Source organism: Phasianus colchicus, chromosome Z (assembly GCF_987193195.1).
Source record: "Phasianus colchicus chromosome Z, bPhaCol1.hap1.1, whole genome shotgun sequence".
Lineage (NCBI taxonomy): Eukaryota > Metazoa > Chordata > Aves > Galliformes > Phasianidae > Phasianus > Phasianus colchicus.
Window position 1 is genome coordinate 27,528,903 of NC_143476.1, and position 26,117 is coordinate 27,555,019.

Here is a 26,117-nt window from a genome sequence, read left to right on the forward strand (position 1 = left end):
GTAGACCAACTTATTTCTTTTGAGATACTCTGTCCTGTAACAATTTAAGTGACTTTTGAGAAATTATGACTTCTTTGCCTAAAAATATCTAACTATGTTCATTCATATATCTCTTTCTACACTTAAGGATTTCATTTTTCTTTTGTCAAATGCTATGTTATTTTATGTTCATTACTGCCACTCAGGTGGTTTCCAAATGACTTAAGGGAAATATCCTTGCTATGGTATCAGTTAAATCAAAACACCTACTTCTACATAAATGCTGAAGTGCTATTCAGCATTCTCATCAAAATAATTCAAAATCAACATTATTGATCTTAGGGACGTGATCTCTGGGGGCTTGGTTTGTGGATGGAAGAGTGCTGGCTCTGCTGAACACCAGTAATGCACCCAAGGGTGGGTTTGGTTCTCCTGGGGAGGATAGAAACCACTTCTGTAAATTTACCAAATGGTATCAGTTTTAGTACAATTATTCATTCCAATTTAAAATGAACCTTTTATACTCTTTGTATGTTGCAGGAATTATGGTTTGTTCTTTGGCATAAAAACATTTTTCTGAAAGCAATATGAAATGCCCACTATCTTACGTGGTTTTGTAATACACTATGGTATTCTTTCTTGCTCATTTTTGCTGTAACATAACCTCTGGCACTAGTCTGGGGACAGTAGTTACCTGCTATGGTCTCTGTTCCTAAGCAAATCTCTGGTCCTCCCTTGACTGTAATTACTTCTTGTGCAAATCCTGTTATCTCCCTCCATGCTGCTTGTCCACCTTGCCTGGACTGAGAAAACCCAAAACATTGCATTAGGAAGTACCTGTTACTGTGCTTCCCTGCAGAACTGGCTCCTCTTGTGCTGCTAGCCAGGAGCATTATCACTGGCAAGAAATGCGCAGCTGTCAGAGTGGAGGAAGGGCTCTACTGCATCCTTGCCAACAGTACAGAAGGACAGCAGAGCTTAAGTGTGCCATTTCTTTGTTGAGGCAGTGTGGCCCATGTGTGGCTCCACGTGTTGGAAAGGCTGTTTGCAGACCTCATTTGAGGAGAGCTGTTCAGCAGCAGATGGGTGTCACGCTCTGGTTGGGTGGCACTGAAAGAAGCACCATCCGAGTGCCAAGGCCTGGAAAGATGAACTGATCCATAGGCAAACTTGAGGGAGTGAAGACTAGATTTTTAGAGAAAAGGCCAAAGCATTGGGAAAGAAGTGAGGAGGGACTGAAACTAGAATTTTTTTTTTTTCCCTTTGGGTTACTTCATTTATCTATATATCAGTGTAATTAGTAAAATGCATTTCAAGTGGATTTTTTGTAGTAAGGCACTTAAATTTGTTTGCAAGGCGTTCATGTGTAATGATACTACTTCAGACAGGCTGAGGCATCCTAATTTCCCTTTAGAAAGCAGCACTGACCACTGACCTTCTGTAGTCTGGCTCTAATAAAGGAGGAAGATGAGGTTTGGTCCTTGAAGAAAACAGCTTTTGGCAAAAAAGATTTGCAAATATTAAAATGAAAACAATAAAAGTCAGTGCTAAACAGTTCTTTTCCATAAGAGCAGGTTTTTGAGGCTTTGTTATGGTAAAGTAGCTTTCTGGAACACTTGTCTCCTTGGAGGTGCCAGCTGGACACCTACGTTAATGCTATCTAATAATCAAAATTTTAAGCTTGGATCAAGGTACCTGGGCAAAAGCTGCATAGTCAAAAGCCAAATAATGCCATAGTAAAAATCATCCCTCGTGGGTTCTGTACAACTGGAAATACAGTCTGACAGAACACCCCTGCTGAACTGTTCCCTGGCAGCAGTACATCACTGCCTGTATTTGCCTCCTGACAGATGAAGCTCTGATCTGGAAAATCTTCCAGATCAGAAAGTAAACTGAAAGTAAACTTCAGCTGGGAAAGCAGCTGAAGAAATGGATTAACCTAAAAGGTCTGTCAGAATAGGAACCTGACTTGCAGGGCTTTGCCATGTCACTCAATAATTTCTGCCCAAGTGGTGGATTTGGGAGAGGCTCACAGACTAAGCTGAGTGTTGGTAGAGACCTGTGCAGGACAGGGAGCAGGTCTGCAGACATTACGTGTAGCAGTAATGACTTGTGGGAACAGAGCTGATTAGAGGAGTCAGGTTAGGGTAATTCTGAAAAGGAAAAGGGGGGAACTTACACGTATCTGCTAAGCTGAGGTACCCAAAAATAGAGCGCTGTGGATGCCTTCAATGTTTGTGACATGTTGCAGGCTGTGGGAGAACAAGTGGGGAGAGTGGGTAGATGTATTCAGAAGCAAATGATATGAAATGACTCAGGCTTGAGAAGCATAATATGTCTGTCCTGAATTAAGGACACTGTAACAGTGCATGGCATTGTCAGGAATGATGCAAAAGACTGAAATGAAGTAAAACTATAACCCAAAAAATCTGCAGTGCTTTCTTTGAAAGGAGAAAGCCTGTACAGGATTGTTCAGAGAAAATCATGAAAACTGTTATTAAAAGAAAAGAACCACTGAGGATGATATGTGAGAGTGGGAGAGAATAATGAAGGATCCTGAAATGGATGATGAAGAGAAAGAGATTAAAGTCAAGGATATGAGTTGTTCTAGTTGATGTTCTCTGTTACTAAACCCATTGAATGGGAAAAAGTTGCAAACCAATTTGAGTACATAGATTTTAAGATAATGTTTTGAAGTAGGCTTCAGAGAGTCGGGTGCTCTTAGCACTGATGTCAAGCACTTCAGCCTGGTAGGTGATTACAGTGAGACCAAACTGGGGCACACATGCCTTTCTGAGCACACGTTAGAGCAATGTGAAAATGCACAAGGTTCTGCAAGTGTGGGCTTTGTCTTGCAGCAGGGGACTGGGAGAAAGGAGATTGAAACAGGTGCCCACTGTGTGCCACATAGTGCTGTTGAGATGATAGGTCATACAGACAATTGCTTTGAGATTATCAGATTTGGTTTTAAATCATTAATTTTGTCACTTAGATATGGAGGATTATTTCACTTTACCTCCTTTTCTTTTTTTTTTTTTTTTTTTTTTGGTGTGTGTGTTTCCAAACAGCACAAGGCTTTACTACTTTGTCCTAAATCTAAAAACTAAACCTTTACAGAATATCTGTTCTCCCACTTGCCACCTACAACTTGTGCTGAAAGTGTGAAGTTTTGTTTTGTTTTCTTCAGAACCTTGTACCAACTCAGTTCTTACTGGTATTTCCTTTAGCAAATCCAAGCTAGTATCTTGATACCATGCTGTTAAATAGGTTCAGTATCCTTACTGTTCTATGCTCTGCTGTATTTATGGGCACTTCTTTGTCTGCTGATGCACAGTGGTTTTGTGTTGTACCTAGTGATGCTATAGGAAAAGAAGGCCTGTCTGCAGGACTGGTACAGGTATGAGACCAGGGTTATCCCAAGGGAGGTGGGAGGAATGTATGGTGGTGGAGCTGTGCTTCTTGCTGGCAACCACTTGTTTGGCAGGCTTCGCTGCATTGTAAGAGCTCACTGTATGCCTGTATGCTGCTAAATGGGCATAAGCTGTATTAAGGGTCTTTCCTGATATTCCTCTCCTAAAAGATAATAACAATGCTAGAGATTCAGGCACTGGTAACAATTATTCTTTTAAGATGATTTTTTTTTTTTTTTTTTTTTTTTTTTTTTGCTTTTGGCAACAGAGCCAAGACAGCTGATGTGTTCAGGGCTGGTGCAGTGACGCCTGCAACTTGTCTGTGCTATGGTACTTGAAAGCAGTAGATCCCTTATCCAGTCATTCACTGCACAGCTCATCTGAATAATCTGCCAGGGAGAGAAGATTCTGGGGTTAATTAAATTTGTGTCTCTGAATTGTGTGCAAGCATAGATGAAATCATTTTCTTTATGTAAATGGAGACAGAAGGAGCAAATTTCCTGTAGCTGCCCTTAATTAAGAATGATCAGCTCAGCCACTCCTGTCTTTTCAGTGTGGATCTAGAAAACAGAGACTTCTGCACCTCTGTTAGCCTAGAGAGATGTGTTTGACATTGATACTAAGACTTCCTGTGCACTTCTGTTAAAGTAGTGCAAATTCTGTAAGTTAAACAAGCAATTATGTAGTTGCCAGAATGGTAATAGCTCTTCTGTAGTGACTTCTGACCCTTTTTTTTTTTTTTTTTCACATGCCACTTTTCACAAAGAGTGTTAATCATTGCATTCACTAAATACTTTAAACAAAATCTTTATTTCCTTTAAGCATGAAGAATGAGGGTGATGACACAGATGATAAAATGATGTAAGAAAACAGCTCTGAAGTAAGGCAGAGAGGAGGAAGGGTTTGAAACAACAGCTGATCTTTAGAGTGCAGAGCCTGATGGAAAAATTAACTATTCACCTCTGTACAGAAGCTGTATCTTAGCTTTTTGTTTTCCTTCAGTGTTTGCAGCCTCCTGGTGCTGTCTACTGACCTCCATGCAGGAGAAGCAAGAGATGGGTGATACTGATAGCAGCACAGGGATACTAGGAATTTTAGGCAAGAATAGTTGTTAGCTACTATGAGGAATATTATATGTATTCCAGTCAAGGATAAATGTGTTTTTTTGTGTGAGGTGGGCATCTGTGAGAACTAAAACATGATGCTCTCTCTTCTTATGCTGGTATGTTTTCTGGAAAGAATATGGGCTACAGACACAGGAACTCATACACAGGAACAAAGTGCTTCAAGTGGTACAAGTGCAGAGGGGGCAGATGCAGGGCTCGTTTCGCTAGAATGGTACTAAAGTAGGATGAGAGGTTGTTTTGAATGGTGTTCATATACTGTTTTCAAAGTGACCTTATTTCTGTGTCTAGACACAACTTGAGCACTTTTTTTAGTTAAGATGTGCCTACATCATCTTCCGGGCTTTCTCATTTTCTTTCGCTGCTCTATGTGGTAGTCTGTTGCTAAGGATAAAGCAGGGCTAACAAAGGTGGGCAGCAAGGACTTCTCTTTTTCTAGGGGAAGAGCACATCATTAGCTATTAATAATGAATTGAACCAAGCCGAGTGTTTGCAGTTCAGAAAGACTCTTCTTCATTGTTGGGAAATACAGCAAATTTAGAAGTACTGCACGTCACCTAGTGTAGAATCACAGAATGGCTTGGATTGAAAGGGACCTTAAAACCCATTCCGTTTTGTGTTGCTGCCCACTAGATCAATGGGGATGCCTTTTATTTGTGGAAGGCTGAAAACGAATATAAAACAGCTTTTATGAAACAAAAGCACTGACAACTGGCTTGTGGTGCTGCTTCCTGATACAAATTAAGAATTATTTTCTATTATATATTTATGCATTTGCAACATGTACTTTACTAATAAATATTCCTTGAACTTCTCTAGAAAGTATAGCTCAAATAGTCAAAACAAACTTCTGGCCATTCTGCTTTTCTCAAGCTGAATGTAGTATATGAATCCTGATTAAGCCAAAAATACTTGAATTGTCTGTTGAATTGCTCAGAACTGCATGATATAAATTTATAGTATAAAAGCAGGGCGTTTGTTAAGAAAGGAGCCTTATTTCCAGAATTTGATGAGTCAGACTACTTTAGTCTTGCAAGATGCAGAAAGAAATAGCAAATGTGTCAACAGCAGTAAAACTGGATTTCAAACATTTGGGGTAATTTTTGCAAAGTTAGAGGTTATCAGCAAATTAATAGAATAATTGCAAAAGCAGCAGTAACCTGCGTGTAACTGGAAAACAGATCAAAAGAAGCAGCTCTCAAGCACAGCTCAGGCCATCTTGCTGAGGTTCAGACTGCTGCTTCCTATTGCAGTATTTGGGTTTGTATCCAGGTGCTGGAAAAGCACAGTACTGCTGACTTGTGTTCATGTTCTGCCCAGCAGTAGAATGTTTTCTGAAGAGCTGCATTTGTATAAGCTGATTCCCATGTTTTTACTCTAAAATGAGTTACTTTGCACAGCTGCTTTTGAATGATGGTATGTTCCAGTTTTCAAACCTGCTTTCTAGTTTTTCATGACAACTTTGAATTTTAGCTCTGTTTTCATGTACTTTCATGTCCCTGCCTGTTTTATATCACCTACAGATTCACTTCAGTCAGTTTCCTAATGTTTTGGCTTCCATTTTTGAGCTGGAGAATGGAAAATCATCTTATCTGATTTAATTGCATTTAATTTAAATTAAAATGTTCTTCTTCCCTCAGAACTTTTCTAGTGTTTATTAAACTGAGACATGGCAGACTTTTTTCATTGCTTTCCCTTGTTTAAGGGACAAAGCTTTTTACGTGTGGATACTCTGAAAGGGTTCTTTTCAAACGCTGTTGCAGCATCTGCTGAGTCCTTCAGTTTACTGGCTTAGCTACCCTTTGCAAGAAACACCATGTCAAGCTGAATTAGCAACCGCTGTCACCCATTGACTATTGTTATTTTGAGGTCTTTAAAAGTGATTTCTAACTGGTAAGAACTTTACAGAAAAAAAAAAAATCACAAAAATGAGAATCTTGCATCTGCTTTATTACAAATTAAATAATGTTTTGGAATTAAAGATAAAAAAATATTTTTTTATTCTCAGATTGGTTATCTGCCTTTTTTGAAGTCTTCAAGCATAAAAATTCCTCAAAAATTCTTGCTTCCATTTCATCCAAATTAGTGAGTGGCTGATTAATGATTCTTTGATTCTTGCAAAGTTTCTGAAGAATGTATCATGAAAATGGAGGAGGAAAGTAAATCTCTAGATATTTTACTTGCTTATGAGAAGAAACCTGCCACGTCAGTGACAGCAGTTGATTCCCTCATCATCATAGAATCATAGACTGGTTTGGGTTGGAAGGGACCTTTCAGATCATCTAGCCCCCCGCTTTAATCAGGGATACCTCTTAGACTGGTTGCTCAGAGACCCATCCAGCCTGGCCTTCAATGCTTCGAGGGAGGGGACACTGACAACCTCACTGGGTGACTTGTTTCAGAGTCTCATCACTCTAATATCTTCTTCTTCCTAATATTGAGCCTAATCTACCTTTTTCCAGTTTAAAACCATTTCCCGTTGTCCTGTCACTACCCGCCCTTAGAAAAAGTCCCTCCACAACTTTCCTGTAGGTCCTTTTCAGGTACTGGAAGGCCGCAACAAGGTCTCCTTGGAGCTTCTTCTTCTGAAGGCTGTAAAGCCCTAGATCTCTCAGCCTGTCCTCTGAGGGGAGGTTCTCTAGCCCTCCGATTATCTCTGAGGCCCTCCTCTGGACCTGCTCCAACAACTTCATGTCCTTTTTTTATTAGGCGCTCCAGAACTGAACACAGTACTCCAGGTAGAGTCTCACAAGAGCAAAGTAGAGGGGTAGAATCACCTCCTGCTAGTCATACTTCTCTCAATTCAACTCAGGATACAGTTGGCCTGCTGGTCTGCAAGCACACTTTGCCAGGTCTTGTCACATCTTTCATCATCCCCAAATCCATTCTCCTCAGAATGGCTGCTCTCAAGCCATTCTCTACCCACGCTGTATCTGCACTTAAAATTGCCCTGGCCCAGATGCAGGACCTTGCACTTGGCCTTGTTGAACTTCATGAGGTTAGCATGAGCCCACCTCTGAAGCCTGTTTAGGTGCCTCTGGATGGCATCCCTTCCCTCTAGCTTGTCAACTGCACCACTCTGTTTGATGTCCTCTGCAAACTTGCTGAGGGTTCACTCGATCACACTGTCTACGTTGCCTGCAAAGAACTTAAATGTCACCAGTCCCAACACCGATCCCTGAGAAATGCCACTCATCAGTGGTCTTCACTTGGGCATTTAGACACTGACCACAACTCTCTGTGTGCAACCATCCAGCCAGATCCTTATCCAACAAGTGATCCATCCATCAAATCTATTTTTTTTTCCATTTTGGTGACCAGGATGTCATGTGAGACAGTGTCAAATGCTTTGCACAAGTCCAGGTAGATGATGTCTGTTGCTCTTTTATCTACTGACTCTGAAACTCCATCATAAAAGGCCACCAAGTTTGTCAGGCATTACTTGCCCTTGGTGAAGCCATGTTGGTTACCACCAGCCACCTCATCTTTATTTTCCATTGCCTTACTAGAGCCTTCAGGATGATCTACCTTCTTTTAATCACTGGTTAAAAAAAAACCAAAACTGTAGCATTTCTTCTTGTTCTCCTTTATGTCCATGGTTAGATTCAATTCTGTCTAGATTTTACTTTCTTAACCTGATCACTGACTGCTCAGACAGCTTCTTTGTAGTCCTCCCAGGTAACCTGTTCCTGCTTTCGCTGCATGTAGACTTTCTTTTTGAGCTTAATTAAGTCCAGGAGCTCCTTGTTGATCCAAAGATTCTTGTTTGCCTTTCTTTTTCTCAGGATACGCTGCTTCTGGGCTTGGAGGAAATGGTACTTTGAATACCAACCAGCTTTCTTGGGCTCCTATTCACTCTAGAGCTTTTCTCTCATGTCACTCTGCCAAACAGTTCCTTGAAGAGTTCCAAGTTCTGCTCTCTTGAAGTCCAGAGTTGCAAGCTTTCTGCACACCCTCTTTGTCACCCTGGGATTTTGAACTCCACCATTTCATGGTCAGTACTGCTAAGGCAGCCCTTGGGCTTTATGTTACTCACCAGTTCTTCCTTGTTGGTGAGGACAAGGTCCATCATAATGCCTTTTCTTGTGGGTTCCTATACTATTTGGAAGAGGAAGTTATCATCAGTTCCAGGAACCTCTTTGATTTTGGGTGCACTGCTGTGTTGTCCCTCTAACAGATATCAGGGTTGTTGAAATCCCCCATGAGAACCATGTTTTGTGAGCATGAAGCTGCTCCTATCTGTTTATAGAGAGCCTCATCCACTTGGTCTTCCCGATCAGGCAGCCTTTATGATGTCTCCTTCCCTGCCTTCCCTTTAACCCTAACTCATAAGCTATCTGTCAGGCTCATTGTCTATCCCCGGGTAGGGCTCCATGGACTCCAGGTAGTCACTGATATAGAGGGAAACACCTCCTCACCTTCTTCCCTGCCTGTCTTTCCTAAATAGCTTATGCCCATTTATTCCTACATTCCAGTCATAAGAGTCATCCCACCACATCTCAGTGATGTCACTGACATCATAGCCCTATAGGGATGCACATGCCTGCAACTCCTCCTGCTTGTTCCCCATGCTCCACTCATTGCTGTACAGGCGCTTGATTTGGGCTCCCATTGAGGCTGATTTACCAATTAGAGTTCCCTTATCCTGAACTTTAGGTGCTGTCTTACTGGCCTATGATCCTACTCCAGGCCCAAGGCATCCATTACCATTGTCAGCCTCAAAGTGCAGTTATTTGAGGATCCCCACCCCCAGCAAGTCCAGTTTAAAGCCCTCCTGATTAAATTAGAAAGCCATCATCAATGACTTTCTTACGAAAGTGGGTAGGAGGGAATGAGAGGAAGCCTTAAGAAGATTCAGGTTTCAATTTCAGCAAACTCAAATGGTGATCTCCTTTGTATATTTCTATCTGCAGGGAGGCAAATTTATTTTTTCTTCAAACCTAGGAAAGACATAGGTCTTTCTCAACATCTAGAATAAATGATACTTTGCTGAAGGGAGTGGAGCAGCAACAAAAATCTTTTAAAACGTATTCTTCTAAACTTTGAGGTGCAGATATTCTGATGTAGGTATTACCTTTTAGAGCCATTGCATGCATATAGATTCTTTTAGCTGATGAATAGAAAATAAAGATTCGCCCCAACATTTTGAGAATGAAGTGCAAGCATATGCAGCAACAATTACCTGCTTCTGTTGGACTGCAATTTGAGATGGGCAGCCTTTGGCCAATTATATTACATATTTACCATTTTTCCAAAAACTACATCAGGCTAAAAACATATCATGTCTTCTACAATGGATTGAATCCCCAATCCACTACATATGGTGCTGTCAAATCCATGCATACACACCTGCTGTGTATCATAAAATCAGTAAATTGAAACATTCTGTCTGTGATAATTTTATAGAATGTAGAATTTTAGTGTCATCTGTGTCCCTATGATCTTTTAAGGTTGATGGTTACTCTGTAGTAATCTTCTTAACAGTCACAAGGTAAAGCTGCATATATAATCCAACATTATGCATCTGGTATCTTGTTTTATCTCTTATTTCAAATGCCTACATTGCTCTTTTGAGAACACTACTTTAGATCTTGAGTAAAAGAATACAGCGTTCAACTGCCTTGTCTTTCTCCATGTCCAGCCACTGCAACAAGCTGTTGCTAAGCTCTGCCAGTACTGATGATTAAAATATAAAACTGAAAGACTCAATTATCAGTACTTTGTGTGAATGATCTTGACTTTTATGAAGACTGGACAATTTCATAAGCAAAGTGATAAGAGAAAGATTTCTAAGACTGTTGAATATTGTTTTTCAAAACTTTTCTTGTTTATGATTTGATTATTAAAAATTCCATTAAAAATTCAGAACAAGCAAATTTCAGAACAGCTTATTCGATTTTATGCAAGCTAATTTTACCTTCAGAGTAAGGTGTTTGAATGGCAGTCTTTTGTGTGTGCATGCTTAAGGGCTTCTTTTATAAAACTGCGCATAGAAAAATCTGTAAGCAATTTCCCATATTTACATTTTTCAGCTCCAGCAGAATGTGGCACATTCTTTACTAAATAATTAGCTCAGCCAAGGAAATCAAATTTTGTTGTTTCTGACTAAATGTACCAAAAACTATTTACATGTCACATTTATGCAAATAACTGAATCCAGAGCTAAGCAAAGCAAAAAGGCTTTTATTATCTGTTGAAGTTGTTCATGTTTGATAATTTAAGAAACTTTAGTCTTGCAGTTTGGGTGTTGTTGTTTCTTCTTGTATCTGACTCCAGTACATGCTTCATTAGGACTGCATAAATCACAAAGTTGGTCTGTGCACGTTGTTTTGCTCTGTTGCGTTAGTTGGTCTTCAGTCTGTTTAACTGTACTCAGACACTTGCATGTAAAGTTAAGCACATGCATATTAATTCCACTAAATCAGAAGAGATCACTTCATACTTGATTGCTTTGCTGAATTGGATGCTCAGTGACTGTAGCTCTTCTGGTACAAATACAATTGCTGCATATAGCTGGTGCTGTTTTCAGAGGTAGAGTTATGCCAGATCAGACTTTTGGTGATGTTACTAAAAACATGCTAAAACTTTTGAAATTGAAACATTTTCTCTTTTAGAAGTAAATTCTAAGAAGACTCTTGTATTGTAGCTAATGACAAGCAAAGGAATTTAGATGGAAGTCCTTACATAAACATTTTCTTTTCCTTTTAGCTTATTAAAATTCCCAAAGTTGATCACCCAAATGAATCGCATACATTTAACTTCTACTTGTCAAATGTTGGCAAAGATAACCCTCAGGGAAGCTTTGACTGTGTCCAGCAAACTGCCTCAAGGTAAGTTTTACTTAACATTTTCTTTCATGGCAAATCTAAGCAGATTCTGTGGCTTTGAGCATGTAGCAAAAATCTTTAACAGATGCATGCTCTTAGTGATGAGCTGCAGTTAAAAAAAAAAAAAAAAAATTCTAGCAGTAGCACAATTTTTTGTTCATTATAAATACTACCTTTTACATAGTTATTTTGGTTTTGCTTTAAAAAGAAGAAGCTTTGAGTAATTTTTCACCTCTTCGTGCTATTTTTAAAAGCATTTGGAGTTCCGTATCATTCAAGCTAGAACAAGTCCATTCTCCAACCATATGTAAATGTAACTGGCAGCATGCTAGTAGGATGGCCATAATGGATAGTTGTCTGACTTTAAGAACCACATAAATCAGTGACCTTACCCATAACTGCATGACTGCTGCACTTCAGAGCCCAAACGCAGTACAGAAGCACTTTGTCCTGATTCATTTCAGTCAAAGTAAAAAGTGTTAATGTCTAACTAATGGCCAAGAAAATACCATCTTTCTATGTCAAGTTTGCCTCAGCCCCTAGAATAATGCGCTTAGTGTAGCATTGATGTGAACAATTGTCCATCTTGTTTATTAGGAAGCTGCAGGCAGATTTCATGTAATCACATTGGAAGCTGCTAGCAAACTGCTACTCAAGCGTGTCTCAGAAAGGTGCTAATCATGTTTGTGGTCATAGAAAAGCATCTTCCCTTACTCTGAAAACATGGGATTTGTTTACATAGAGAATTTTGCCAGCAGTATGAAAACGAGCTGATTGAATAGCTCTCTGCCTGACAGAAGATCTCTAAACATCTTCCTTCTCTGTGTTAGTTTTCTTCTACAACAATGCAGCTTTTCTGTGAACTTATGTAACTGATGGAACCACTAAAAGCTGAATGGTTTAGTGGTTTCAAGCTTGGAGTGGTGTGTTTTGTTGTTTCTTTTTTGTTTAACTTGTGTCTGAAAGGGGTCAGACAGCTGCTGAGGCACAAAGTAAGCCTACAGGAGTGCATGTTGGGTTGAGAGGTCTTGCTTCTTCTTTCTTTTGTCTGATTGAAAGCTCTGCACACATACTGCAGCTGCTGGTGTACCGAGGCTGCTGCCAGCTCCCAATTAGAAAATCTTTAAGAGACCTTCAGGAGAGCCATTGTGGAGGACTCATAAAAATCTTTTCTCTGAGAGATACTGCATCAGGCTCCTTCTTTAGGCAATGTACAGGGGTTCTCAAGACTGACTCCAGTGTTTCACCAAGTCTCTCTTTGGGCTCTTTGTTGCTTGGGAAGGAGCAGGTTCAGTTAAACTAAACTGAATTCATTTTATAACTAAGACTAAATTTAAAAACTTTTAGTTAGAAATAATTCTGAATAATATGCCGATATAGTTTGAACGTGGCTCTGCAAAATCTAATTCAGATAAGCTTTTACCAGTTCCTTTGTAGTCAGGCTCTTGGTCTGTTCAAATATTTTATGCAGAATCATTTTAAAGAATAATTCGTAAGGAACCTCTGGAGAGTATTTGGTTTCCTGCTGAAGGTGAGTCTGGCTTCAAAACTGGCTTAAGTTTTGCAATCTATTCTGTAGTAGATTGGGCAGTGCCCTTGATCAGTGCTCAGAAGCTCCCATGGTGTAAGCCTGTTTTGAGTTCTGTTCAATCTGTTCTGTCTCTGGAATATTTTAGAGCTGGTCTGGGAGCTGTACCATTCTCTAGGCCTGCCACACACTTGACTTCAAGTCAGGCCACTGCAGTCCTACATGGTTAGCATACCACGTGCTGCTGACCAGTGCATGGTGCTTTGGTGTTGGTGATGGTCCTTCTTGAACTGTTCAGTTCCTATGGTGCATAAAGACAGCGATGTCAAGGAAATATGCAGTAGATAGAATCTATGCTCTACATGGCAAGAACTATTTTCTTTTGTAAATGCTGTGATTTTGGAGCAAGAAATAATGCCAAAAATACAGCTCTGGGCTTTGGTTGGACAAAATTGTAGCTGTATTTTGAAATACTGTGCAGTGACTCGGCTTGGTCTACCTTTGTGACTTTCAGAAACAACTTGGTAAGTTAAGAAACTAGATGCCAAACCTTTGTGACTTTCAGAAACAACTTGGTAAATTAAGAAACAAGTTGCCAAATGTTCCTCAGCCTTTCTTTATGGAACCTTTACTAGGTGATTCAAATCATCTTTAGGGTTGTCCAGAATGTTCTGGGCTAGTGCAGCCTGGCATCCTTTCTCTGTTTGGAGGTGTTGCTGAGGTGAGTGCTGCACAAAATAAATGTTAACAGCCATAATCACTAAACCAGGCTAAATTAAGTTGCTATTAGGCTATATAGGATATCTAGGCTACATGTGTGCTCATCTGGCTGAATGTATTACACTGTAAAAATGCATTTAAACTTATCCAGGAGAAATGAGGAAGCAGTTCTGGGGAAAATCTCCCTCTTCACTTAGTTTGGAACTGCTGACACCTTTGTCCATGAGCCACTGCTGATGTCTGCAGCTGCTGTGAATACAAGGCAGAAATCCTAGAGGACTGTGCTTCTTCAGAAACCTGATGCCCGCCTGAACTTTGCTGAGGAGACACCATATCTGGTCTTGCATTCTTTCCTGTTGCGTGGGGCTTTGGTCTGTGTCCCTTATTTAAATACACACCCCCAGAGAAGCAGATAGTTAAACCGCAAGTGCTGCAGGTTGCTATCAAACAATGAGTCAGCAGAGGATCCTGAGACGGTTCAGGATAGTAAATAGCATGCAAGCTTTAGGGAAAGTCTGGCTTACGTCTCCTGAACCTTAGAGGTACATAAACAGTGATGGGCAAGACCTCAGACAGTGATGGGCAAGACCTCTGCCTTTGACAGGCAGAAGAAGCAGGTGACTTTCAAATGTGTATTTAACTAATTGCTGAGCATGACTTGAGGAGGTCCAACTTTTTCTTACCTAGGCCACACTGAGTGAAAAGGAATTGTACTGGGCTACATTTATATGTTACTCCAAAATAATGCCTCCTATTTATTTCCATGGAAACTCAATAGATACAAAGAGCACAAGAATGCTATTTGATAGAGCAAATTCTCAACTACTAGGCACTCTTTTTCAATGCAGTAACCACCATTAGCTGTGCATTTTTCACCAGTGATTAACAAGAGCCTGCGTGCTGCACTCATAAAAATCTGCACTGGCAGAGGTGACCCACTGTCACTGTTGCCACTGCTGAAACACACCACCCACTGCCTCACTGTGCTCACATTCACTGTTTGGTCTCTGTAAATATTCAGCAAGTGCTGATGAATGTCAGTGGGTACCATTTTTTCAGTAACACACCTTTATTGCATCTGCACTTCCATGTCAGATGCCATTTTGTCAGACCGGTCCTCTATTGCCATCTGTCACACAGCAACAACATGTAATGGGATGCTGGCAGGAAAGTCCACCAACACCTGCCTCTGACATCATAAAATAGGAGGTATTATTTTCATAACAGTTCTTGTAAAATATACAATATTGTTAGTATATAAATAACAAAGAGTTTTAATGTATTTATTAAAACCTTAAAAAAAAAAAGCAACAGAGAGGAACAAAACTATAAAACTAGTGGGATATTTGACAATATTTTTGTGAAACTGATGGTATCAGCCAAGTTCAGTGGCAGGGGCTGCAGTTCTCAGTGAGCTCTCAAAACGTTCAGTAGAGATTTTTTTGGATGAAATTTTAGTCTTCCTGTGCTTCATCCTTGCAAGTTATTGTTCACTGCACATACATATTGTTCACCTACATACTGCCAAAAAGCAATGACACTGAATAAAGTATGATTGTGAAGCAGGGGATGTAAGAGGGGAAATGTGAAAATCTTACAAAGAGGCACGATCAGATTTTTGAGTTGAATGTCTCATTGCAACTCTATACATTCCATTTGAAAATTTGCAGGTAATGTAGGTATATCAACTGAAAATGGAGTCACAGAAAATGACGACTTTTTCGGCAGTCTTGAACCCTATTCTCAAACTCCTTTACCAAAGCTGAAAGCACAGCTGCGCATTCTTCACTGTTCAGAGCCCTGTATTTAGCAGTTATTTGCCATCCCTTGAGTCAGCACTGCCCTCCCCGTGCCTTGCTTTCAGTCGACGCAGCGTTAATAGCACACCAGTAGTTTGGTTGTTGCTGAGCAATGGGTGCGTGCCTGGGGCCGCTCCATATAAAGAGCCACCTCCATGGTGGTGCACACTGCCAGCTGTGCTGGGCATCATGCGGCCTGTGGGCTGCGGGTTGGGCATGCCTGCTTACAGGCATACAGTGCATATAGTTTGGATGTCAGTCTATTTTAGTTTGCATTCTAATCTGAGTAGTTTACAGTAGTTTTTTGTGTAGCAACTCATACTATCCTGAGCTTGCCTCTTGAATGTGATTATATGAGAATACTGTAAATATATTGACAGATAACGTTGATAAAACAACGATGTTTGGTTTGCAGAATGATTTGAAGCATATATTACTAGTGGTGAGAACTGAAAAACATTTTTCTTTGCCTGACAGAACAGGTTTTTAGGTTTCTTATACAACCATACTTCCAGACTTGAAATAGTGCTTGGGCTCATTTTTTCTCAATGTTTTTATAGTTCTGGAGCCTCACAACTGAGTAGCCTGGGACTTATACAGAATAAAATTACAGTATGTGCAACAAATGATTCCTATCAGATGACCAAAGAGCGCATGACCCAAGCAGAAGAGGAATTACGCAATCGAAGTGCAAAGGTTATTAAGCCTGGTGGACCATATTTAGGTATGGTTGTATTTCCTTTTCTACTAGATGTCTGTAAGTTTTCAAATTTAGTAATTGGTCCTTTCATCATACTGTCAGCAGAGTTTATGTGTTCAGAAGACTCAGTGTTAGGTGGCTCGCTATCATATTGCAGATTTAAAATCTGTTGCTGCATTAAAGGCTGGCTTTATTTTTCCTCTGAAAAGCCTGCCAGCTCTTCCTTCCTTATTATTATTGCTTGGCTGGTAAAAATTTTGACCATTGAAGTGCAGGGTTTTATCTTCCCACACACATACCCTTCTCTGTTTTAGTAACTAATGTTTTTGGTTCTGTAAGAAAACTTTGAATACAGTATTAAACCAATACTTGTAAGAGTAATTAAAAAGAAAAAATAACATCAAGGACATCTCTTACACAAATTCAAATACTTGCTTCGAAATAATGTGCTTTTCATACATGCTTATCAGATTTTGTTTATGCTTTTATCGTGGATGAGCTATTGTTATTCTAAAGCCATATTTTTTTTCCATAAAAAATAACCCTGTCATCTGCATGTGGATTTCATCATTTTACACAGAACAAACCATTTTGAGTACTGTTTCTCCAAGGAGAATGGAGATAAGAGTGCCGGTGAGCACGCAGCTGGGGCTGGACATGGCAGTGAGCTAGACAGGCCACATGAGTCCCTGTGCAGAAAAAGCCATCATGTGCTGGGCTTTGTCACTGTGCTGACATAGACACCCATGGCAAGCTGCATGCTCCTGTGTCTCTCCTTAGAATTGCAAAATGAAGATCAAATGGCCTCTGTTGTGGGAACAGAGCTGGGAATGGGTTAATGCTGGGACTGGGATGTGCACTGTCTAGGCTGCAAGGTGAGATGTGCCACGTCACTGTATTCTGCAACAACATTCTGCTTGGAGAAGCTCCATTTTACATGGATATCATCTGTGTTCTTCGTGGTGGTTGCTTAAACAGGCTCCAAGTGAATGTTTTTAAGTTAAATAAACGGGATCTGAAGATGAGCAGCAGGAGAATGATGGTGTTTGGGGATGCTTCTCTTTGAGGGTGGCATAGGCAAAGATAAGGCAGGACAGGGTTACATTGCTGCTGAGGTATGGAGGGTGGCTTTCCGCATGCTTCACACAGCACAGATTGGGAGCTGGGGTTGTCACTCATGGTAATACGTGGTTATGTTTTCAGTTGATTTTTTCAAAGTGATTCAGAGACATAACTTAAGGTGCTTGCTTGAACGCCACGTACACTATGCATAGTGCCAGGGATGCTTATCTAAACTGTGTTTACCTTGTCACAACACATCAAATTCGTTAATACACAACTGGCAAGTTCATGCTGCTCCAGAAGCATAGTCAGTTGTCTTTTTTGTGGTTAGGTTTGTTCTTGAAAACCAGAAAGGCAAAACCTGAAGATTGAAAGATTATAGTGATTTGGCCTTTTCTGCAAAATGTCAATAAATTTTTACTGTTCTTGGGAATAGCAGTATATAAACACAACTATGTGCTGTTCTCTTTCCTGTGACTCCAGAAATTTCCTGAATTCCAAGCATTGCTGTTGGAAGAGAGGTAGAGCTTCAGTTCTTATGACACATACTCACTTGCCTCCCTCATGTACCAAACATGAATTGTTAACATCTGAAAAATGCATAGTTTGTCTCACATCCATTACATTTTATGGAATGTTGCAGGATTTTTGTTTGTTTTCTGTTCTGTAGCAGATGTTATTTAAAAACGTAGTAGAGAAGTTGAGAGCTTTTCCTGGGAAACTCAAGTTAATGGTTGACTGCTGTTGCTTTAACATTCTGGGTTCACTGTTTGCAAGCACTTGCATTGTTCTTCCAGTTGAGAAATATGTGTTTTTGTAGAATTTGATCCAAAATGCTCTCCAGGCTTTCTTTTGAAACTTCTTTGTCATGGTTCCAAGAACAGTTAGATTTTTTGTGTATTGTTTCTGCCCAACATGATGCCATGTATATGGCCATATGTAATAAGAAGGGAGAACTTTTCTTTTTCAAATAAGTAGGTCAGGCAGTGAACATCAGGTTGGTAGTCTCTTTAAGCAGCAGTGCTATTATTTATTTAGACTTGGTCTCCGTTGGCATTAATGATGAACACTTTAATTATATAGAAGGCCTTTTCTTCAAACTGTATTATTCCAAAAATAATCTGATTTATTTTATTCAGTGCTTAAGATCATAAACTGGAAAAATAATAAAATCAGCATTTACATAAATATTCCAGCAAAGTCTTCCTAACAATATAACTGATTTACCTGATTTTTATTGTATTGAGTAATTTCTTAATTCCTACCTTAATGCATCTTTACTCTGTGTATTACAAGTGGATCTTAAAATGCTAACCAAATCTAGTTCTTGCAGATTATTTGGCCTAGTAATCTCTTTAAAATCAAATTCCTTGTCATCTCCCAAACTCCCATATAACTTTTTTTTTTTAAATCCTTAATTTAGGAAAAAGAGTACAGATAAGAAAAGCACCACAAAGCATTCCAGATCCTGTGCCTGAAAGGAAGAGGTCAACACCCATAAACCCAGCAAATACAATACGGAGGACTCATGCAAACAATGCTGTTTCTCAGCGACCATACAGAGACAGAGTGATTCACTTACTGGCATTGAAGACCTACAAGAAACCAGAGTTACTTGCTCGTTTGCAGAGAGATGGTGTCAACCTGAAGGACAGGAATTCCCTTACAGCTATCCTGCAGCAGGTGAGGTCATGGTTGCCAGCATTTTTTTTACTCCTGCTACTCTTTTAGTCATAATTTTGGGATGTGTTACTCCCATGTTTAAATGAGAAAATAATAAACACCTTAAATAATCCTCTCACCATTTAAGTGTTTCAACTGACTTTATACACGTGCTTCAAAATGCAAGCCAAAGTGAGGGAAGGAAAGATTAAAAGATATGTGGGGGGTAGTTTTGTTTTGCTGGGATGGCAAGCAGCAATTAACTATTTTTAGCTTTGTTGCTCCTAATGCCTTTTTCTTTTTTCCTCCCTCTGTTTAAGAAGAAACTGCTGAACTAGGTAATTAAGAGAACCTGACCATGCTTTCTCTCAATTGCTTGATGTAGCTCTTCTTAATATTTCTTGCCCCAACCGTATGTGGAGCAAAGTCGAGTAATGAACTAAGTTATTATTTCACACGCATGTAGTTGGTGGCCTTTATATGGCCTATATGGTCAGTGCCTCTTCTTGGGATGTGGCAGTCTTAGCAAACAGTAAATGAGAGAGACAGTGGTCTCTATTGGGAAAAAACAAACAAACAAACCTGCTTTGCTATCATATGGATTCTGTCCTTGTCTTTCTTGCAGGCTTTTTCCCTGTGTGCTGGCTTTTCCAGTGCCCCACTGAGTTAGGTTCCCATTGCATTTCTGTATCATATTCATGAAAATCACCAGTAGGCCTGTTGCATGATGTAGATGAGACTTCTAAGCTCTGTATTCAAGTGTGTCACATACTGCTACTTTTTTAACAAAATAATTCTGATAAGGTCATTAAGATAGCATATAATATTTTTAATACTACCTGTTCTCACAGACTGATGACTGTATTGTGTATGTAAAGTAGCAGTATTTCCTGTGTATTTAGAATAGTTTTGAAAACCACTACAGTGAGTAACTCAGTATTTATGCAGTTTTAGTCAATCCTGCACTGAATTTTAAACAGTGGTTGTTCAAATAAGTTAAGTATTGTTTAGTTTGTCCAGAACAATGACAGGGTGTTATGGTTTTTTTTACCTCAAAGATGTGTAATTTAAAGAGCCATGTGTTCTTATATATGATTTTAATCAACTTCATAAATAATTAATTTTGTATTTTAAGATTCTGAAGCTCGGCTTACTAGAGTAAAAAAGAACATATGACAATCATTTCCCTTTCCATTATTTCTGGCAATGTTTAGAGACTTTCTTGGAATCTCCTTCTATTATGTGGTATGAGTTGAGTAAAGGTATTAGTTTACATTCAGAAATAAACAAGTTAGCAGCACTACACCATAGAAAACCTTGTTGACATTTTTTTTATCTTCATTATTAGTTTTCTAGGAGCCTAAAGTCAGGAACCAAAACTGTGTTCTCATATGCATATATTTCATTATCTTGGAATGCAGCTTTAATTCAGTTTTTAACAAAGTTTACAACTTCACCATGTTTTGTTTACTTTGAGTTTTTAAACAGAGGAGAAACACACGCAGATTAGCAGTATTTATCCACAGTGTCAATAAAATTAAACTCAGGTGCAAGAATGTGTCAGAAAAGACAGCAAAAAATAAAGTATGCTTAACCCACTAGCGCATTTAAATCCTCCTTCTTCGAGCATCAACATTCACACCTTTTAATAGTAAACATTACAGGAGAGAAAATGATCAAGGCAGCACAAAGTGGTGGTGGTGGTGTGTGCAAAGTGATTGAGCATTTTGTATGAGGCAAGTGGACTGACACTGTTCTTCTTTGAGATTTTCTCTGGAAGTTTGGGCAGGTATCAGAGTAGGAAGCCTGAAACAGTGCTTTGGATGTCACTAGTCATGTGATTTTGCTAGAGATAACTTGAATTTTTTTAGTATACTTTGTGTTGTTCTTAAGGAAGATTAAAAAAAAAAACAACTTATTTTCAGAGACGTGACTTTCTCATGATAGCATCTTGCTACAGTCAGCTCTCTGCCTGCAAGGGAAAGAATGCATCTCTACCTCACTCTGTTAGCTATACATCTTGATTCCTAAATAGATCTTGATAAGTATTACTGCAGCTACCTTTTTTCCACCTGTAAATAGTCAGTGTGCCTTAAAACTACTGGATTGGATGAAAACTTACTATTTATACTAAATGAATAAGTGTATTTATCATTATCAAGTAAGCCTTTTCAATAGAAAGGTATTGTTTCTTGTGGCGCAGTCAGTTGAGAAAGAAACTTGATTCTATTTACAAGAAAAGTGATGGCAAATAAAGCTGCTCTTGCTCCTGCAGTCACTGAGGTGGTGAAAGAAGCATTTTCCAAGAACTGTTGTGCTCTGCAAACACAATGCAGCACTGTCAAACACAGGGATTGCTGGTGTCATCCTGAAATGGAGCAGCTCAGGTCTCTCTACATATTTCATTCTGGTGTAGCTGTATTTAAAGACAGAGATATGTGATGCATAGAAAAGTTTTTCTGAAGAGTACAATTCATAGAAGCTTGCATCTTTTGGGGATTTTTTACATCCAAACTTTTGTATCCAAATTTGACCACATTTCTGAGGATCAGCATGAGAATTACTTTGTCTTTCAGCTATAAAAACTGGTGCTTGATTTTGTTTATGTTGTTGATTTAGCTGTACATTACTACTGTGGTTTACACTTAGGTATAATTGGCTTTTTTTTTTTTTCCCTTTGTAAATGTCTAGGTAGCCAACTTGAATCCCAAGGATAATTCTTATACTCTGAAGGATTATTTATTTAAAGACATTCAGAAAGACTGGCCTGGATACAATGAAGTTGATAAACAGACATTGGAGTTAATACTTTCTAGGTAAGTTCTGTTCTCTCACGTGGGTGTCTAATTAGACTTCTTGGGTTGCATTGAGTAAAGAGGAATTGTCATGGGCCACATATAAAACATATAATATGATTAATGTATGCTAGTAAAAAAAAACTTTAATTCTTTAATTTTTTAATTAAAACTTCAAAAAAGAGGGCAACAAAAACAAAGCAGGTTGGTCACTATAGGAGCTATAGTTGGTGCTATAGGAGAAAGAAAACAACAGTTTTAGAAACTGTGTGTTTTGCCAATAATGAAAGGACTATGACATGGATACTTTTGCCTTGTAACCTGAAATGTGGGTAATCCTTACAGAAAACTAAATTCATCTCAGAGTACCACCAGCACCAGTCATTTGGGATCTCCTGTAACTTCTAGTAAAGATGCTGCATCAGCTTCTCCTTCCCAGGTATTTTGTGGCTTTTTAAAATTATTTATAATGTACTAAGGTTTAACTTGCTTTTATATTGGAATAAAAGCTGTAATACAGAGCACTCGTATTATCTTAGCCATATGAAAAACTGAAGCATTTATTTCTAGATGGGTGCTTATGTTTTTTTTTCTTTTTCATTTGTTTGTTTTGTTTTTTGTTTTTAAAGATGGTTGCACTGTCAAAGACCTGAAGACTTAATGATAACATAGCCTAAAAGCTGCCATGTTTAGTCTTCGTATTTCAGAATGTTCGGAATCTTTGGAAAGACAGAGAGTTCCTATGTACATGCTATCTTGTAAATATATCTAAATTGGTTGGAGAATATCCCTGTAGTGTTTGAAGAGCTGAAATGTTAGCATAGCACCTGTCTATCAATAGCACATTGACCTTGCAGGAGCTAGCTCACCTGTAGAGGCTAAACTTGTTGGCTACCCATTATTATCAAGTACTTCTGATTAAAATCTTAAGGTTGTTTTGTATTGCCCCTAGATTTGTTTATCTTGGTGTGTAGGAAGGCATTCTGAAAACTATGAATGTATATATATATTTTGTTGTGTGATTGCATGTGTTCAAGTTTCTTTGTGATGTGGCAGTAAAAATGCATCAAAGATGCACAAACGTAATTATGTTGCTGTTTAAATATAATGCTTAGGAAAGCTAGAATAAGCAGAAATTACAGTTGCAGTCTGCTGTTTGGAGGTATGTATTTTTTCTTGCTGCCATCTTTGAACACCCAGTATGATGCAGGGTAAAAGGGAGGTCTGGATCAGTGGGTCCAGGCTTCCCCAGCCTTTTCAAACTTAAGCACAGTACAAACTCTTCAGAAGTGGCTTGAAAAAATCCATGTGAAATGCATTCCTTTGAGGAAAAGTATGACACTTTCTTTGAAACTTTATTTTCATAATAACTGAAATTCAAAGAAATTTAGGTACACCAGAGCTTGTGTGCAATGATAAACAGTGAAGTACTTGGAGTCTTACGCTGTTAAGATACTTCAGTTTAAAAAGTGGAGGAAGGGCATACCTATTCTTCCCTTATTTTCATCCTCTCAAACAGCAACACAATGTGTGTGCTGTGGACCTCTATGTGTTACAACTAGATGACACAGAGCTGTGCCCAGTGCTTAGTTTTCAAGTGCTGCCATTTTGTAAATCAAGAAAAAGCACAGCAGACTTGTTCAGGAAAGCATGAACCTGTGTTTCAACTGGAGAAAACAGCTGAAGTGGCAGCTGCAGCAGAACTGTTTTTTCAACCTGTTCTTTGTCGTCTCTTCTTTAGATGGCTGTGTTCAATAGCTGCTTGTTTTTAGAGGTTCTCCATTCAAATGAATGCTACTACTCCATTTTATTTTGCAGAAACGGCTCTTGGATTTCAACTTCATTGATCCCCTGATGAACAAGAAGCCGAGGATCTCCCACCTCAACAGTCGAATCCAGCCGTCCTTGAGCGGACCCCCACCTGCCCCCAGCAAGAAGACAACCCTTGCACCCGCCCCACCATCCATGCCTGCCGCCCACCCGCCTGCCTCCAATCCGCCCCAGACTGCCAGCTCAATCTCCCCCAGCACACCTGAGGGGCGTGGGACGCAAGATCTGCCTGTAGATAGCATCAGCCAAAGCGGCAGTAGCGTCTTCAAGCACCAGCAAGAAAAATATACCTCTCGGACTCCTTTGGAAACCCCAGCGCCTGCTGGTAGTAAATTGGAACATCCCACACTTGCAGGTGAGGAGGGTGCGGTGTTGTGCAAGAAGTCCATGAAGAAGGTGAAAAAGTATAAGGAGAAGGACCAAATCAAAAAGCAGGACACTACAAGAGAGCAGAAAGATGAAGGACAACTTGAAAGCAAAACGGACCGTAGAAAAGTGGAGACTGCCATGATGAAAAGCCCCTCTGGTTTGGAGTCAGATGAAGGTATTAAAACGCTGCTTCTCGTGACTATTGCATGAATAGGCCTTCTGAAATGACACTAGAAAAACAAAGACTAGAAACATGAATAGTCTACTTTTTCCCTTGCTGTATTTTAAGTTCTTTACCATTATCTCTACTTTATGTTAACAAAGAATTAGGAAATAATTTGTTGTTTCCTCTCTCATTATATTTTAGTTACCGCTTCTTCTTTAAAAAACTAACTAAATAAAATAAAATAAACAAAACCCACAAACAACTCAGAAGCAGAGACTGAACTTCTTATGCTAGAGCCTTGTCTAAAATTGGGTTCATTTTTAAGAATTCTCACTCTGCAGTACTGAAATGATTAGAACAAGGAAATATTCTATGGGTGCCTATTGAAAAGTAAATCTTTAAAAGGAAAGTGTAGATGCTAAAAAAAAAAACAGGTAATGGATTTATTTTTTTATTTGACTTCCATTGAACTGACAGTTTCAGTTTACTGCACATTTTTTAATCAACTGTTTTTAAAGCCTGCACATTAATAGCACATAATTAGAAAAGTTTGACATACAGGTGCTAAATGGTAGTTTACTGAAACACATGGTTCAGACATGCATGTGTTTGATCATGCGTTGGAATACAAGTTTCATGGCAATCTGCATTTTCATGGAAAATCTAAAATCTACATAAACTGTCCTACAGTTTTCTTGAGTTTTGGTTTTAACAGTCCTGTAAGCTCACCTCCATTTTAGGCACAGAACTCACTACTAAAGCAGGCTAGAAGTCAGGTTTGGCCCTTAGCTGTCACAGCTTGAAGGTATGTTTAGAGCATGCAGGGTGCCCCTTTGAAGTATTCTTCTGCACGTAGAAAAAGAGTGCTTTGAGGTGGTCTTTTCCCACGTGCCCTTATTATACTGCCTCGTGTCCACATGTGGTGTGAAATTACCTTGAAAATATTTTGACTTTATCAACATGTGAGCATCTTTCTGCAGATTCCAGCAATATAACTCCAAATAGCTAGGGAAATAAAAATCTGTATTAACTCTAATATTGATTCCTACATTGAAGTTTTTAAATGGGCTGAACCATTTTAGCAAATATTGTTTGAGCTCTCGGAAGTAAAATGCTCGAAGCAAAATTCTTCACAGAAATAGTGTTTGTTAACATTACTGGCTGCATTTCTCTCAGATATTGTTCTGACTTATGTACTGCTTTTTTACTATGCTTTCTGCTTTCGACATTATACTTCTAACATTAAATGTAATCAGCTTCTGTAGAACATCATAAAATAACTCTTTTCCTCTGCCTTTGCTCAGATGGCTTACAGATTCGTAAAAATGGCTGAGTGTTAGCAGAAATAATATGCTTAGACAGTGGCAGTGTAAGATAATAATTATCATTAGAGGGTTTTTTTTGTTGTTGTTTTTTAAGCTTTCCAACGAACACCAATGAAAAAAAAGGTAGAGGTTTGATAAGATACAAGAAAAGAACACTAATTCCAGTTACAGCTTAATTTTCCTTAGAACAGCTGTTCTTATTTATCAAAAAAGTAGATGTGTCTTGAAATATTTCTTTAAAAATGATTAGAAGGTATACTGTGCTTTTATAATGCCATCGACAGAGCGATTTCCAAGAGCAAATATCTTGGAAACTTGGTATAGATACATTAGTGAGGAACATCTCTTTGTTGCACTTTATTGAAGTCTGAGTGCCAGTAACCCATCTACAAAGGTCTTAACTTTCCTGCCTAGAAGAGTGCTGAAATTAAATCTAACTTTGGATATCTAAAAAGGGCAGGGAAGGAAGGATAAAAATGTGGCAGAAAAAGAACTAAACCTTCCAGTGTACGTATTGTAGTCCTCTGCAACATGAATGCTGGTATAAATCAAGCTATCTAATTGTGCAGCTATTCAAGCTGTTTAACTTGAATTGCTGTGCAAATGCCATGTTATGTCTTGAATTAATAAAAGTTGACCTCTGATTAATGCTTTGGTCATGCTGAACCTGAGAAATAAACTAGCCGTTCCCTCTTTTTAAGCTGCGGTACTGTGTACTGTGGAGAAGGTCATGTGAGCCTTGTTAATATACGCAGCTTGTTTGCAGTAATTTATGGTCAGAATAGAACTCTATAGGATTTTTTTTCAAGCCCCTTAGGTTC

General features: G+C 39.0%; 1 protein-coding gene across 2 annotated transcripts in view; it reads left to right on the top strand.

Moving 5' to 3' along the window:
- Window positions 1–26,117, top strand: part of ELL2 (elongation factor for RNA polymerase II 2) — a 45,429-nt gene that overhangs the window by 13,563 nt on the left and 5,749 nt on the right. For both annotated transcript variants that reach the window (XM_031605295.2, XM_031605296.2), the window contains exons 3-8: window positions 11,222–11,343; window positions 15,948–16,111; window positions 18,573–18,832; window positions 21,503–21,627; window positions 21,952–22,045; window positions 23,425–23,980. In XM_031605295.2, coding sequence (XP_031461155.1) covers window positions 11,222–11,343; window positions 15,948–16,111; window positions 18,573–18,832; window positions 21,503–21,627; window positions 21,952–22,045; window positions 23,425–23,980 — 1,321 coding nt within the window. The remainder of the gene's footprint in view (window positions 1–11,221; window positions 11,344–15,947; window positions 16,112–18,572; window positions 18,833–21,502; window positions 21,628–21,951; window positions 22,046–23,424; window positions 23,981–26,117) is intronic.